The 15,882-nt window shown below is 40.4% G+C and overlaps 1 protein-coding gene across 4 annotated transcripts in view; it reads right to left on the minus strand.

Annotated features, from left to right (window-relative positions):
- The window catches only part of LOC131033541 (THO complex subunit 6), a 221,389-nt gene that overhangs the window by 139,878 nt on the left and 65,629 nt on the right, over positions 1-15,882 (minus strand). For 2 of the 4 annotated variants that reach the window (XM_057964771.2, XM_057964769.2), the window contains exon 5: positions 12,579-12,627. In XM_057964771.2, coding sequence (XP_057820754.1) covers positions 12,579-12,627 — 49 coding nt within the window. The remainder of the gene's footprint in view (positions 1-12,578; positions 12,628-15,882) is intronic. The other 2 variants (XM_057964772.2, XM_057964770.2) reach the window with 1 other exon arrangement.

A 15,882-nucleotide genomic window follows, 5' to 3' on the forward strand; every position in this document is an offset into this window, starting at 1 on the left:
ATGACATTGATGAGGAAGAGGATGAGGATGAGGATTCATTGCCAGTGCCAGAGGCAGGTGGAGACATAGCTTCATCCAGGATGGAGGATGAGTCTCAGTCAGCCATACCGAGCAAGGAGGCATAGTCATGCCCACAGCAGACTTATACGACTAGACCCTCTAGTTCTACCTCTCCCCAAGTTTTTGCTAGAGCTGGGAAGAGGAAGTTGTAATTGTAATTTGTAATGATGTATTAACTTTTGTTTTTACAAAAACTATTTAGTAATTTACTATTTTGCTTCTAGGCTTCCAGCCATCAACAATCCTCATGAGGATGTGATTTTGTAGACACTTTGCTTTTAAATATATCTAGAATCAACTTGTTTCTTTTGTGTTATCATTTATTGACTCATTGGATGCATCTTCTCATTAAATTTTGCCAAAAAAAGCATTTTTTACTAAGTTTAAGCGTGTTTTTAAGTCGTCGAGTTTTTCGCCGAGTTTTTCCCGAGTTTTCCTCGAGTTTTTTTCCCAGGGGCTTGGTGAGTCGAGCCGAGTTGCGAGTAGTCCAACTATGCGTATTCCTATCATCATAAGATTTCTATTTTTGGTAAACCAAAAGAGACAAATTTATTGAGAAAATAACATTGCAATTGAGGTCATAGATGTGTGTCATGCTTCTAATCCTCTTCTCAATATATGGGAAGTTTGCCCTTACCTTGTCTCGAAAAGATGTCCATATCCATAGGACCAACCAATGCAGTTCTTACAATATCAATTGAAGAGAAAACATGTCTTAAATTAAACCCCCTAGTTTCCAACTAGTTATAACTCACATTCAAATTAAAAGGTAAAAACATATATGCCTTAGTTCAAACCTGCAACATGTCATAATATCATAGTGGAGTCATCTTGAACACTCCCTCCATGCTCATCCCAATTTTCAATTGCTTGAGGACAAGCAATCTTGAGTGGGGCCGACCATAATGTCCCCACTTTGAAATAGAATTTATTGGCAAATAATAATAATAAAATTAAAATTCACAAGAGTAAAAGTAAAATTAAAATTAAGATATAAAAGAATATAATTAAAATTTAATTAAGTTAATGAATGATCAAAAGACATGGAATGAAAAGTTGTGACTCCCTTGAACATGAGATATTAATGGGAGAAGAGTATCTCATTTGAGAGGGGAGAATTTGAAAAAATAAGAAGTACAGATCTGATTGTGAAAGGTTGTGTCCCTTTCAAAGGGCAGAAATAATGAAGAGTTGTACTCTTTCAAAGGGTGCTAATGGTGAAAGGGTGTGTCTCTTCCCAAAGGGCATACATGATGAAGAGGTGTGACCTCTCCCTCACATTAAGTGATATAAAGGAAAGGAATCAAAAGCCTCCAATGATATCACCATTGATCAGATTAGATCAGAACTGTTACTAAGTTACAGGCAGTAACATCCTTGTTCTTAGTGGTATCCATTGGGATGTGCTTAATATGGATGCTTAATATATGAAGACTGATCGTGCTCTTATGCAGTATTTAATAGTAATATTAATATAGACTATAATGTCCCCGCCATGACACTAAACTAAAACAATAAACAGATCCTAACCGTAATATGAATTGTCTTACGCAAGTACTGTTGGTTGAAAATTTTGTACATCTGGGGGATGTGCAAAATTGTGGTTTCAACCACAGTGTGTGAGTATGATACTCTCCTGATTTAGGGAAGGCTCCCCCTATCTACAAACTAACCTAATCTAATATGGGTGAAACAACAGTCTTTCTTCTTCTTTCAAGAAAAACTATACTCTTTTCTCTTCACAGAAAAGTAATAGAAATTGGAAATAAATAGCAGCAAATATAGAAATGAGACTTTTTGTAGGATTTGGAACATAAAGGGAAGCAAAGTTTCCATGAAAGCACAAAGACCTCCGTCACTTCTCCCAGACGGGAAAACAGAAAGAAAGCTCAAAGTCTTCAACTATCTATTCTCCTATCAACATTTTTTAGATGATTTTTTGGTAACCAAGCACAGTATGTAGTAGCTCAAAGTCTAACTACATGATGCACCTCTTATGCACAAACATAGAAAATAAAAGCAGCACAAAGTCTGCAAGTTACCCCCTTTGCTTGAGCTTTCTACACTAGGTTCAAATATGATAAGCAGCTCAAAATCTGCAAGACCAAATCTGAAAACCAAACATATAACTCTAAATACAATTAACAGCTCAAAGTCTGCAAGATTGAATTTAAATCCCTCTTGAACAATAGAAACAAACTCACAATCAACTTTTGATGTCCCCAATATAATTAAATAATATATTTAAATACTTTATTGTAAGGCCCCAAATTTAATAACAAATCTTTCGGGCCCTTTATTTAATTAGATTAGTCAAGTCTTAGCTTAGTCATGTCGGCCCGTTTGTAACCCTTTGGGAAATTCTTGTTGGAGTTCTGTTATCCGCTATTTTGGAGGTGAAAGACCCTCCCTATTTGGTATCTGCAGTTTCAGTGGGATTCATCCCTCACCCTATTATGCTCTGTGCACTTGTTCCAGATCTAGCAAATCTGGAACCTCATCATTGTTGAATCAAATTTTACTTCTAGCTTCATATCTCGTATACATGCATGTTAAAGGATTCCTATCACTCATAGTTCAATGATTGATATGCACGTAGAAGATCAACCCTTGAAATCGAAGGTAGTCCATTGAACCACCGTACCACACAGCAAACCCCTCCCTCCTACCACACATGGAAGTCCACAGTACGGCTTCACCGTATGCCCACTCCTTCCTCACACCACCGTACGGCCACTCCAACCCCACACCACCGTACGGCCTCTTCATCGTACAGCAACTCCCTCTGCTTCACACCATATGCCCTTGCCAGTACACTACCGTACGGTCAAGTTCATTTCACACCATACAAACTTATCAATACATTACTGTACGATCAGGGAACATTACAATGGTATCAGATCTGGTGATCTTGCCAGCCTGTCATGTAGTGGATGCAAGTGTACACTAGAAGGAGGTACCGTTCGGCCTACTAAATGGGGGAACTACAGGATCCTGCAAGAGAAGTCATGGCACTATTAAGGGAGCTAACTAGAAGCCAAGCTCAACTCAGCGACACCATAACCAGAGGGGAGCAATGACAACAAATCATGGAGAAAACCTTACAACAATTGGCCTTGGGAAAAATGAATGGAGAACAGAATGAGCAGGACGATGATTCGGTCACTGGAAGGTCAAACGTCCAACGCTCACATTCACGGCGGTTGATGCCGACTTTTCCTCAGAAATCAGAAGCCCCACACGGGGAGCAAGAATCCACCTTTCATGAGATGCAAGAACAATTGAACCAGGATTGGAGGGATGCAAATCTCGAGGGGGACATATCCTTCAAGGATTATGCTGAGCTCCGGATGAAATACTTGGGCGGCAGAAGTCGGGGCTATTATGGACACTATAACAATGACATCAAATGGAAGGTTGGTAAGATCAATCTGTCATCCTTTGATGGAACCGGAGCAACCTCAGCACGAGCTTGGGTTCAAAAAGCAGATACCTACTTCCAACTCAACCCGATGCCTGAAGACAAAGCTATCAAGTTTGCAGCACTTCACCTAGAAGGAGTCGCTCATGAATGGTGGCATCATGGAATGGTCACTCTCGGCCATGACCAGATAACTTCCTAAGACGACTTCACGGAGAGGCTCATAGACCGATTTGATGGGAAGGATCCAGAACTCAATTTCAAGGAGTTGGCGCAACTAAAACAGTCAGGACTTGTGGATAGTTACATCACAGAGTTCCAGAGGCTATCCGTGTTGGTAACAGACATCTCAAAGCGGAGATTGGTAACTTTGTTCATGGACGGATTGATGGAACCACCAAAAGGTTGGGTGAAAGGGTTCAGCCCCAGCACACTCACGGAAGCAATCAAAAAGGCCCCTAACATGGCAACATCTTCCTCTTCCAAAAATTTTGCACATACCAAACCTCCCTTCGTTCCGAAGGAGAAGGATAATCAACCCTTTCCGAAGAAGTCATCGCTCAATGAAGCCACAAAATAGGAACTCAGAACAAAGAAGCTTTGTTTCACCTGCAAGGAGCAATGGGAACCAAGACACCGATGTTTGAGCAAAGGAAAGATTCACTATATTGAGGTGATGTCTTATGGAGAAAAGGAGCATGAGGAAAGTGAACCACCAAGGGAAGAATCTACCGAAGAAACCAACCTGGCGGAGAGAATCTCCACATTGGTACGGAGGGGAGGCGTCATTGCCACACTGGCAGGTACCCCAACGTACAGTGTATTTAGGGTACGTGGTACACTTCAAGGGCAACGATTCCTTGTTATGCTCGACAGTGGGGCCTCGCTCAACTTCATAAACTCATCACTCGTCACCCAAAGGGGTTTGTGTACAAAGGAGCATGAAGGGTTCGATGTCAAGGTGGCAGGAGGCAACCTCCTATCATGCACTCACCTGGATCCGCAAATGAGCATCATCATGGGAAAATACACGGTGACCGACGATTTCTTTGTAGTCGATCTGGATGACACGAATGTCATATTGGGCATTCAATGGATGGAGACCCTCGACCAGTACACGCAGAGCTTCAAAAGGATGGAGTTCTAATTCGAGGCGGATGGCAGGAAGGTGGTTCTCAGAGGAATGTCGAATGGCAGCCCGAGGGAGATTTCCACCAAACGGATGGAAGCCATCTTCAGACATGATGAAGTCATCTGGGCAGCACATTGCTTGATCTCGACAAAACCGGTGAAAGGGCAACCGACTTACTACCAGGATGAGGAACTTCAGGCGGTCTTGGATAAGCATAGTTTGGTCTTCGCTGATATTCCACCTCGTATACCCCCACACCGAGGGTTTGAATACACAATCGAGTTGGAGAAAGGAGCAAAACCCATGATCACCACACCCTATCGCCACCCGAAGAAGTTCAAAGAAGAGATAGAGAAACGATCCAGGAACTCCTAAATAAAGGATGGATCCGGCCCAGCTCTAGCCCCTTTGCATCCTCGGTGGTACTGGTGAAGAAGAAGGACAGAACTTTCAGAATGTGTGTTGACTACCGTGCACTGAACAAGAAGACTATCAAGAATACATACCCCATTAATAGGATCGATGAGCTGCTGGACGAACTACATGGCACAATCTATTTCTCCAAAATTGATCTCTGCTCCGGCTACCATCAGATCCGTATGAGGGAGCAAGATGTGGACAAGACAGCCCTCCGTTGCCATTATAGACACTATGAGTTCTTGGTCATGCCGTTTGGATTAACCAATGCTTTGGCCACTTTTCAGTCCTGCATGAACCACATCTTCAACAAGCAACTGTGTAAGTTCCTACTGGTATTCTTCGATGACATACTCATCGATAACAAGACCTGGGAGGAACATCTGGGACATTTGGATGAAGTATTGGGGATTATGAAATCGCAATCATTATATGCCAAAAGTTCCAAATGTGAGTTTGCAATGACCGAGGTCCTGTACTTGGGTCATCTCATCAGCGCCTAGGGGGTACGGGTTCACCAGGAGAAGATTCAAGCAATTTTAGATTGGCCTCCACCCAAGACTCTCTCGGAGTTGCGTGGATTTTTTGGATTGTGCAATTATTATAAAAGGTTTGTGAAAGGATTTTCACACCTTGGTGCACCACTGACAGATCTGACAAAGAAAGGATCCTTCCATTGGAATGCGCAGGCGCAACACACCTTCGACAAATTAAAAGAAGTTATGAGTACGTGTCCGGTTCTAACACTACCAGACTTCACTCGCCCTTTCATCCTGGAGTGCGATGCCTCAAGAGAAGGCATTGGAGCGGTGTTGATGCAAGACCATCACCCCATTACGTTTGAGAGTCGAAAGCTCTCAAGAGCTGAGCGGCTGTAGTCCATCTATGACAAGGAGATGCTCGCCATCATGCATGCACTGACGAAGTTTCAGCACTACCTCGTCGAGGCAAAGTTTGTTGTACGGATAGACCACAACAACCTACGATATTTCTTGAAGCAGAGGGATCTGAACGAACGACAACAGAAGTGGGTGAGCAAAGTCTAGGCATTTGATTTCGACATTGAGTATGTGAAGGGCAAGAATAACGTGGTAGCCGATGCCCTATCAAGAAGGCCTGCCATATGTTCTCTATCCCAGATTTCAGCAGATTGGAAGGAACATTTCTTGGTTGAATACTCCAAGAATACTTTTGCCTATGAACTGATGGATTGTCAAGTGCAGGATGACCGATACAAGGTGGTTGACAACATCATTTACTACAAGGATAGAATTTACCTGGTACCCGAGTCTAAGATGAAGGAAAAGATTCTGAAGGAAATGCACGACTCTCTCTTGGTCGGGCACTCGGGATACTTGAAAACCTACAGACATATCCGAGAAAGGTTTTCCTGGAAGGGACTTAAGAACGACGTTTTGCAGTATGTGTTGGAATGCTCCACCTATCAACAAATTAAATCTGGGCACACCTTATCGATCGGACTGCTGCAACCACTGCCAATTCTCGACCAGAAATGGGATAGCATCTCGATGGATTTCATTACTGGGCTCCCCAGAGTGCAAGGAAAGGATTGCATTTTCGTCGTAGTATACCGCTTGACCAAGTATGCCCCTTTTTTTGCCATCCCCACAGGATACCAAGCAATTCAAGTGGCCAAGTTGTTCTTCCGTGAGGTATTCCGCTTACATGGTCTACCGCGAAACATAGTCAATGATAGTGATAGTTGTTTTCTAAGTACCTTCTGGATGGAGTTATTTCGGTTGGCAGGAACCGAGTTGTTGCCTAGCACGAGCTACCATCTGCAGACAGATGGACAGACCGAAATTGTGAGCAAATGGCTGGAGGGTTATCTCAAGAACTACGTCTCAGCACAACAGAAGGCTTGGGTTCGCTGGTTACATTTGGGTGCACTGTTACAACACCACCTATCACATGTCGATAGGCATGCCACCCTTCAAAGCACTGTATGGTTATGAACCTTCTTCATTTGTTGATCTGCCATTGGGAGATAGTCATGCACTGAGGGCCAAAGATTGGCTTCAGGAGAGTTTGGACATCCTGACATCTCTCAAAGATTACCTGCAGAGGGCTCAGAACCAACAGAAGATGTATGCCGACAAACACTGGGTTGAGCGAAATTCTGTGGTGGGCGATTTGGTATACCTCCGACTTCAACCATACAAACAATCCTCCTTGAAGACAAGTGGTAAGGAGAAGTTGATGCCGCGTTTCTTCGGACCCTACAGGGTGGTTCAGAGGGTGGGAGAAGTTGCCTACAAGTTGGAGCTTCCTCAGAGGAGTCGGATTCACAATGTTTTTCAGATGTCATGTCTCAAGAAGGTCGTCGGGCAGCGCGTCACAATGTCCAAGGATTCGCCACCCATTGACGAAGAAGGAAAACCAATTCTGGAACCAGCGGAGATCATCGATGTTAGAGAGAAGAGGCTGAGATCGCGCACAGTCAAGGAGTTCCTTGTGCGCTAGAAGGATCTACCCATCGAGGATGCCACCTGGGAAGGTGAGCAAATTCTGGAGCATCCAAGTATGCAATTGCTTGAGGGCAAGCAATTTTTGGCCCGGGAGGACTGTGATGTCCTCGATATAATTAAATAATAAATTTAAATACTTTATTGTAAGGCCCCAAATTTAATAACAAATCTTTCGGGCCCTTTATTTAATTAGATTAGTCAAGTCTTAGTTTGGTCGGGTCGACCCGTTCGTAACCCTTCAGGAAATTTCCTGGAGCCCATATTTATGGCCGAGTCTATCATTTGTGTTGGTATGCAAATTTGGTATTTTTTTCTGTTGTGCGAATTCTTGTTGGAGTTGTGTTATCCGCCATTTCAGAGGTGAAAGACCCTTCCTACTTGGTATCCGCAATTTCGATGGGATTCATCCCTCACCCTAATCTGCTCTGTGTACTTGTTCCCGATCTGGCAAATTGGAACCTCATCATTGTTGAATCAAATTTTACTTCTAGCTTCATATCTAGTATACATGCATGTTAAAGGATTCCCATCACTCAGAGTTCACTACTTGATATGCATGCAGAAGATCAACCCTTGAAATTGAAGGTAGTCCATTGAAACACCGTACCACACGGCAGACCCCTCCCTCCTACCACATGTGCAAGTCCACAGTACGGCTTCACCATACGACCACTCCTTCCTCACACCACCGTACAGCCTCTTCGCAGTACGGCCACTCCACCGTACAGCCTCTTCACCGTACAGAAACTCCCTCTGCTTCACACTGTATACCCTTGCCAGTACACTACCATACTAGTTAGGAACATTTCACACCGTATGAACTTGCCAGTACATTACCGTATAGTCAGGGAACATTACACAACTCCAGAAAATGTCGTCACATAACAACTTGAATTGGCACAAAGTCTCAACACAACTTGCCTCTTTTATTGAAAGCAATCTGATTTACATCTAAGCTCAAAGTCTTAGAGTGCACATACAAACTGGCAAAATTTTGTTGCATTGCCAAAAGATTAAAAATTACAATAGATGAGGAACCTTGAGAAAAAGGTGGGAGGATCCTAAGTAACTTGAGAAATTCTCTCAACCACCGTGATTTATTCCAACTACAGTCCTAATTGAACTCAACTTTAGTGGCTTTACATGTAATTACATTTTACAAAAAAGCAAGTAAACTAACACTTGCAATTAAAAATTTGACATTACATGTAATTTGTCAAAACAAAATTACAAATGCATAATTAATCTAAGTGTCCAAAGACACAACTCCAACTGCATCATCCTTTGTCTATGATGATTTTCATGCCGCTTCAGGATGCTAGAACTTGAAGTATTCAGGATTCGTAAAGACATCTCAAACCGTTACGGGAATTTGCATCCTTAATGATTTTTGTGTCCTTGGCCAACGAACTTCAACCTTATCTTCTTGCTTGGGGTAGTACTAGCTTTTCAAGAGGGAAAGGGATGCCTTCCTCTTTTCATGTCATGACCATCTTTGTCTTGAAAGCATTCTATAATTTGCATCCATGAATTGTTGTTGTATCTCTTCTTTGTATCATCCTCCAATCTTGAAATCTACTTGCAAAATAAGGCCCATGCCTTAATCTACTGATTTGGTAGGTCATGTGTGCAAACGGGACTGACATGGGAAGGGATAAATTGATGCAAAAATGGGCTCACAAGTGAATTTTGGGTTCTGAAAACTGCATTACATGTGTGGTAAAACAAGAGCATTGACTTGTAATTGCGGAGAACAAACATGCAACTTCATATGTGTAATGGATAACTACAAGTTTGCACTTGTAATTGGTCCTTTAAAACTCATTTTCAAGTGTTTTTTGAGTGCATTTCGGACTAATTTCGGGTTCTGGATAGCTGACTGCAAGTGAAGACACAACTGCAATCAGGTTTTAAAATTCCGACTGCAAGTAGACTTTAAGTGGGAAAAATGAATGAAGGTGAAATGAATGGATGAAATGGAGTTTTGACATGAGGAGAAAATGGAAAGAATGATACCAACCGGTAATGGCAAACTTGGAAAATAAGAAAAACTCTTATTTGCAATCAAATTTGTAAAACCTGAAATCAAATGAATGGGAAAAATCTAAAAGAGGGGAAAATCATGCAAATTTACAAATTGCATTCAAAGAACTTATCCATTTAGGAAGATCACTTAGAAACCCGAATCCTTGCTTGGTCAAAGGCCCTAGACCAAAATGACTGAGCTTGGGAAGAACTGAAATGCTCCATAAATAGACAATGGAGGAGTCATCTAAGCAACCAAAATTTAATAAAGGTATATATTCTTTCCAACACTATGGTTGATTCTCTTATTAGTGTTGGGAACTAAATCCTTGTTATAGTCAATCAATAGACTAGAATACTAGAACACCTTAAGATTTATGATGAAGATACAACTATTGTTTTTATACAATTCAATTGAAGGAAGCACATGAAACAGTACACAAACCACAAATGCACATGAAACACAAGTTTAAGTGGAAGACCTTTTTAGTAAAATCCCTGAGCAAAAGGACAATAACAATTGTATTCACAAGAAACTACATTTAATACAATAAATCTCTCATGTAATCTGTTATAAAGTATCTCAATCTACAAACAACAATGTGCAACCTCCAACCAAGTTTACCACACATCCCAACAATGTGATGTCCCCGATATAATTAAATAATAAATTTAAATACTTTATCGTAAGGCCCAAATTTAATAACAAATCTTTCAGGCCCTTTATTTAATTAGATTAGGCAAGTTTTAGTTTGGTCATGTCAGCCTGTTTGTAACCCTTCAGGAAGTTTCCCAAAGCCCATATATATGGCCAACTTAGTCTTTGTCATAGGTATGCGAATTTTGGTATTTTTCTCTCTTGTGCGAATTCCTGTTGGAGTTCTAGTATCCACCATTTCGGAGGTGAAAGACCCTCCCTATTTGGTATTTGCAGTTTCGGTGAGATTCACCCCACCCTATTCTTTTTTGTGTACTTGTTCCAAATCTGGCAAATCTTGAATCCCATCATTGTTACTTTCTCTAGTTGCATATTTGTTAATCTGATTTACATGCATAAAGGATTCCTAATACTCAGAATTCATTACTCAATAAGCTCGCAGGAGACTAACCCCTTCACAGGTTGAAGTCCACTGTACCGCCACCCCCCTTCCCCCTCTCACTGTACGGTTACACTCTCTCCTCACCACCGTATGACCTGCTTCCCACACTACCGTACGGCCCAGTCTCACACTACCGTACGGCCTATCTTGGCATCACCGTACGGCCTTCTTGACACTATTGTACGGCCCTCTCTTGACAACTATACGCCCAGTCTCACATCCACCGTACAACCTCTGCTCAACACCCTTACGGCCACAACACCGTAAAGCCCTGCTCCAACACCACCGTACGCCTTTCCCTCACTCGCCAGCATGGTCAGGGAACATTACAGACAACCTACATTAGTCATTTCACTTGTACAAGCAATTAAATATAGGCATCTTCATTGAATTCCAGCAGTCTAATTACCACATGGAATATCAATAGTCATGCAACCAAAACATAACAATACCATAAGGTCAGCATACTGCGCACTATATGAAACATGACTAACCCACATGGATAATCACTACAAATCATAAGTCTTTGCCACTCACACTTGGTCAAAGGCTATTGACCACCATTACCTAAATTAATTTTCTACACTACAACCAAACACCATCAATGTCTTGCAATAGTAGGGCCAAACACCTAATTGCTTCTAGCTGATTGTGCCTCTTATCATTCCCTAAAACAACACCAAGCTCCTAGCCATACCTCAAACACTCCAACATCTTTGCATGTAAAACTAGACTACCATACACACTCCAGTAACTTTCTTAGACAATTGTGAGTTCTGCAAATGCCTTGCAATAGCAGCCATGGCAACAGTAAACTTAGACAAGCCACCCTGCTAAAACACAACATCTAAAGCCCACCTCAACTATAGTTGTTTACCAATCTGTGATTAAACAATGTTAACAAACTAGAACAGCATTGCCATCTTCTCTCACAAGGCACCTTACCATGAACTCTCTACAAATGAATAGCACACCAAAGTTACAAAATTAGATATATTAGAACAATTAGGCCAGCTAATCGATCTCATAGTTTGCTTATAGAAGTATATTGTTATGCATGTTGTTATTTTTCCTATCGTGTGCTTGTTATAAAACTTCCTGATTAATTATGGTGGTATTATGCAATGTAATATAATGTTTACACATTCACAATTACACGCTATTAGAGCTATTCAATTGTTTCATTTCAATTTTCAGTGAGTTTGTTCTTGGTTATCGAAGGAGGAGTACCAAAGAGAGGCATAACAAGCTTGGAAGGCATGAATTCAGTGCACATAATTAAGATGATTGTTTGTGTAGCATTTCCCTAGCACTAACACAATCATTGAATTGTTCCAATGTGGGAATTGCCCTAAATAGAAATATTTAACAGTCAAAAAACCCACTAAGGACTCAGGCTCATGGCAAGATTTACCTTTATCAGAAATGTTGCAAAGGGAAAAACATTTTTATACAACCTTATGCCGGCATGCTGTGAAGACAAAGCAGCTTAAAAAAGGGAAACATTTATTAACAATATAATTAAGTAATCAAATATTAGTTAGATAAATCATTGTGGCCTACAAAGGAACAGTTTGTATCTACTATCTATACTTGATATCTAAAAGTTTTATGGAATCACACTTATAACCATCAATCATTTAGTATCTATATGTTAGATGACTCTTTTTTTCTACTTCATTATCTCTAATTATGTTTACAATGTTAAACTAACTAGCCAAACGAAAGCTAAAACTTATTCCAACCAAGCTGTTATACTTTGTTCAGTGTTCCAGCAAAGTAGAGATGAAAGATGAATTGATGCATGCATAATGCATGTGCACAGTTTCAAAGATAATAATTTTCATTTTTTATATAGAAGTGGCAAAATGAATAAAAACTTACAGAAAATGGGCAGAGATAAAATGTCAAGTCTGCCAACGATACATACTTACTTCTGTTGAGGATTCTTCAGCTCAAGTACTGGTTGCAAAGGACTTCTACCTATAATGAGAAGAAAGAAAATAATATGCATCAAGAAAATGTAACAGTAAATTACCATTGCATAGAAGCATTAAACATTTCAATAACATTGTATGGGTTTTCCTGTCTATTCCTCAATGAAAAAGAAAACTAATACATAATAAACAATTACCATTTCCTTGATAAAATTTTACAAGAGAAGCCATGCTAACAGAATCTGAAATGCAACAAAAAGTAAAGAATAGCATACACAAAGATGATACAAGGTTTACCCAAGGAAACCCTTTGAGGAAAAAACCACTAAGCAGCACCAATCACTGTATAAACCAATAATGATCATAAACAATGAGATTTCTCCTGGGCTAAATCATGCAGAACAGCATGTGCTCCCTTGCAGACCTGGAGATCTATATCTTGTTGTCCACACACAGCAAGTCCTGTTATTGTTATGATTTTACAATGCCACGTGCTTGTATTAGATGGTAATAACATCTATTCCCGTAGATTTCCTACGCCAAGAAAACTTCCCAATACTCACTAGCTTAATCATGTATTTTCTCAAAACAACCATTGCATGGGCACTGTCTAGTCTAGTACATACCTTGGAAGCATGCCTCATGTCCCCAATATCCCAAAGAGCCTCTAATTTGACCTTCTTCTTAGACACGCATATGCAACCAACAAGGTTTCTTCAGGTAGGCAACTTACGATTTTCAGCCTCAAGAACCATTGAACTATTGAATCAATCACTTATGGTACTTGCATCCTGTTATCACCTAGATTTGCACCCTGCTGAGTAAACTCATCAATCTAGTGATACGTGGGAACACTCTCAAGTTGTGGGTAACCTGCAGTGAGAATGAACCTCCAGAGAAGGCCGGCTTCCTCTTGATACTTCACCTAAAAACTACTTAAAACTAATCTTTTGCAGAGGAAAGGGTAAGAAGGAGAACAAGAAACTAAAACCCTAAACCTAAGGTGATACACCAAACTGATAATCTGAAATTTGGACAACTAACAAACACACAAAATAACCAATAACACAATGGTTTTCTTGCATAACTCAGTGATTCATAATCTTTGCATCACCAATTTATAAGAAGGCTTAATAATCACAATCCTAAGAGGAAAAAGACTCTTTCTCACAAATTAAGACTGATTTTATAACTGACACAACTTATAACCTGCAAATATGTATGTGTTCCTATATAAAGCTACCAATATGAGATACAATTACAAGGACAAAAGACATCACATGAAACTGCATCAACACTAAGCATACAATATCAGAAAAATGAGAAAGCATAAACTGCTTATTACTGATAAAAAGGTGTTACAATGTTGGATTAATCTCTGAAAACGAGTTACAAACTCTTCATTTCTACAAAAGAACTCTCAAAATTACAAGCTACAAGAAGAATGACTATTAAGAACTAACTCCAATAATGAGAACTTGGAGATATTGATGCTTTCCCAAAGTAGTTGTATCAAAATAGGATTCCACCTCCTTTGGTTGTGCATACTCAAGAAGCCTATTTTTTAGGTTCCTAAACAAATCTAAAAAGGCATGTGCTTGAGAAAAAAGTCAAGCCTCATCATCCTTTATCATAAAGGCTCTTAAAAATGCATTAAATGGTCCTTAAATTGATTCAAACAAGGCATGTATTCCCTCCACATGTTTGCCCATCTATACAATATTACAACCACCCCTATATACTTGAATCTCCCTCATAAATGTAATAATGCCCCTACCTATCCCAATCAGAAATGGGAAAGTATATCTATGGATTTCATCACCGAGTTGCCAAGAGTGCAAGGTAAAGACCGTATATATGTTGTTGTGGATGGATTGACTAAGTTTGCACATTTCTTCGCCATTGCCAGCTCATTTACAACAGCCCAAGTTGCTGCTCTCTTTTTCAGAGAAGTGTTTAGATTGCATGGTTTACCAAAAACCATTGTGAGTGATCAAGATAGTAAGTTTCTAAGCACCAAGTTTTCAGATTGAGTGGCACGGTTCTCACACCAAGCACCAATTATCACCCGCAGACTGATGGCCAACCTGAGATTGTGAACAAGTGGTTGGAAGGTTATCTCACAAATTATGTGTCAGGACAGCAGAAGGCTTGGGTGAAATGGCTTCATTTGGGAGAGTTACAACTTTTCCTATCACATATCAATTAGGATGTCTCCATTCGCAGCTTTGTATGGATATGAGGCACCTACCTTTGCTGATTTGACTTTTGGTGATAGTAGAGCTCCTCAAGCAAGGGATTTGTTACAACAAAGTCAAGATATCCTAAGATCCTTGAAGGGCAATCCTGAGCATGCTCAGAATAAGCAAAAGATGTATGTTGATCGGCGTAGAATTAAATGCACTTTTGAGGTTCGAGATATGGTCTACTTGAGGCTTCAACCTTACCGTCAGTCCACTCTCAAGAAGAGTGGAGCAAAGAAGCTTTAGCCCTGCTTCTATGGGCCATTCAGAGTCACCAGGAAGGTTGGAGAAGTGGCTTATGAGTTGGAGTTACCTGAAAAAAACAAGGTACATACTGTTTTCCATGTGTCACGCCTCAAGAAGACACTTGGAAATAACGTGGTAGCTTCATCAGATTTACCTCCCCTAGATGAGGAGGGATAGTTGGTGTTGATTCCAGAGACCATTATTGACTCCAAGAAACGTTCGTTAAGGACTCTTAAGGAGTATTTGATTAAATGGAAAAACCTACCAATTGAGGATGCGACTTGGGAAAATGAGCAAATTTTGCAGCATACAGCCTTGCCATTGCTTGAGGACAAGCAATTTTGGGGAGGGCGGACTGTAATGTCCCCTTCTCAGTTCTAGATTGATGGATGGAGTCTTAGCCTATTTTGGAAACCCATAGGCTAATTAACAACTAAATTAGGGTTTTTGTCTTCAAGATGGTTTTCGGAGGGGTGTTTGTTGGAATTTTGTTGTTTGCTCTCTAGATTCTTTCTGGGTTTTTCATGAGTGTCAGGACGGTATAACATGCATTCCAACCAGAGAAGATTTATGAATTTACTAATTTTAGTAAATTGCGATGGTCGTTTTCTTTATAGGGTTTTTCTGGGTTATTTGAGAGCTCCAACGTGGTTTGACATGCAAATTCTTCGAAGATGACTTTTGGACTTACTATTTTTAGTAAGTCACGGCAACTGCTCAGAATGTGTTCTAATGAAGGTTGGGATCACTTACTGTTTTTAGCAGTATGCTAATTTAGTCAATTCTATTTTCGGTAATCCTATTTTTGGTAG

Source organism: Cryptomeria japonica, chromosome 1 (assembly GCF_030272615.1).
Source record: "Cryptomeria japonica chromosome 1, Sugi_1.0, whole genome shotgun sequence".
NCBI lineage: Eukaryota > Viridiplantae > Streptophyta > Pinopsida > Cupressales > Cupressaceae > Cryptomeria > Cryptomeria japonica.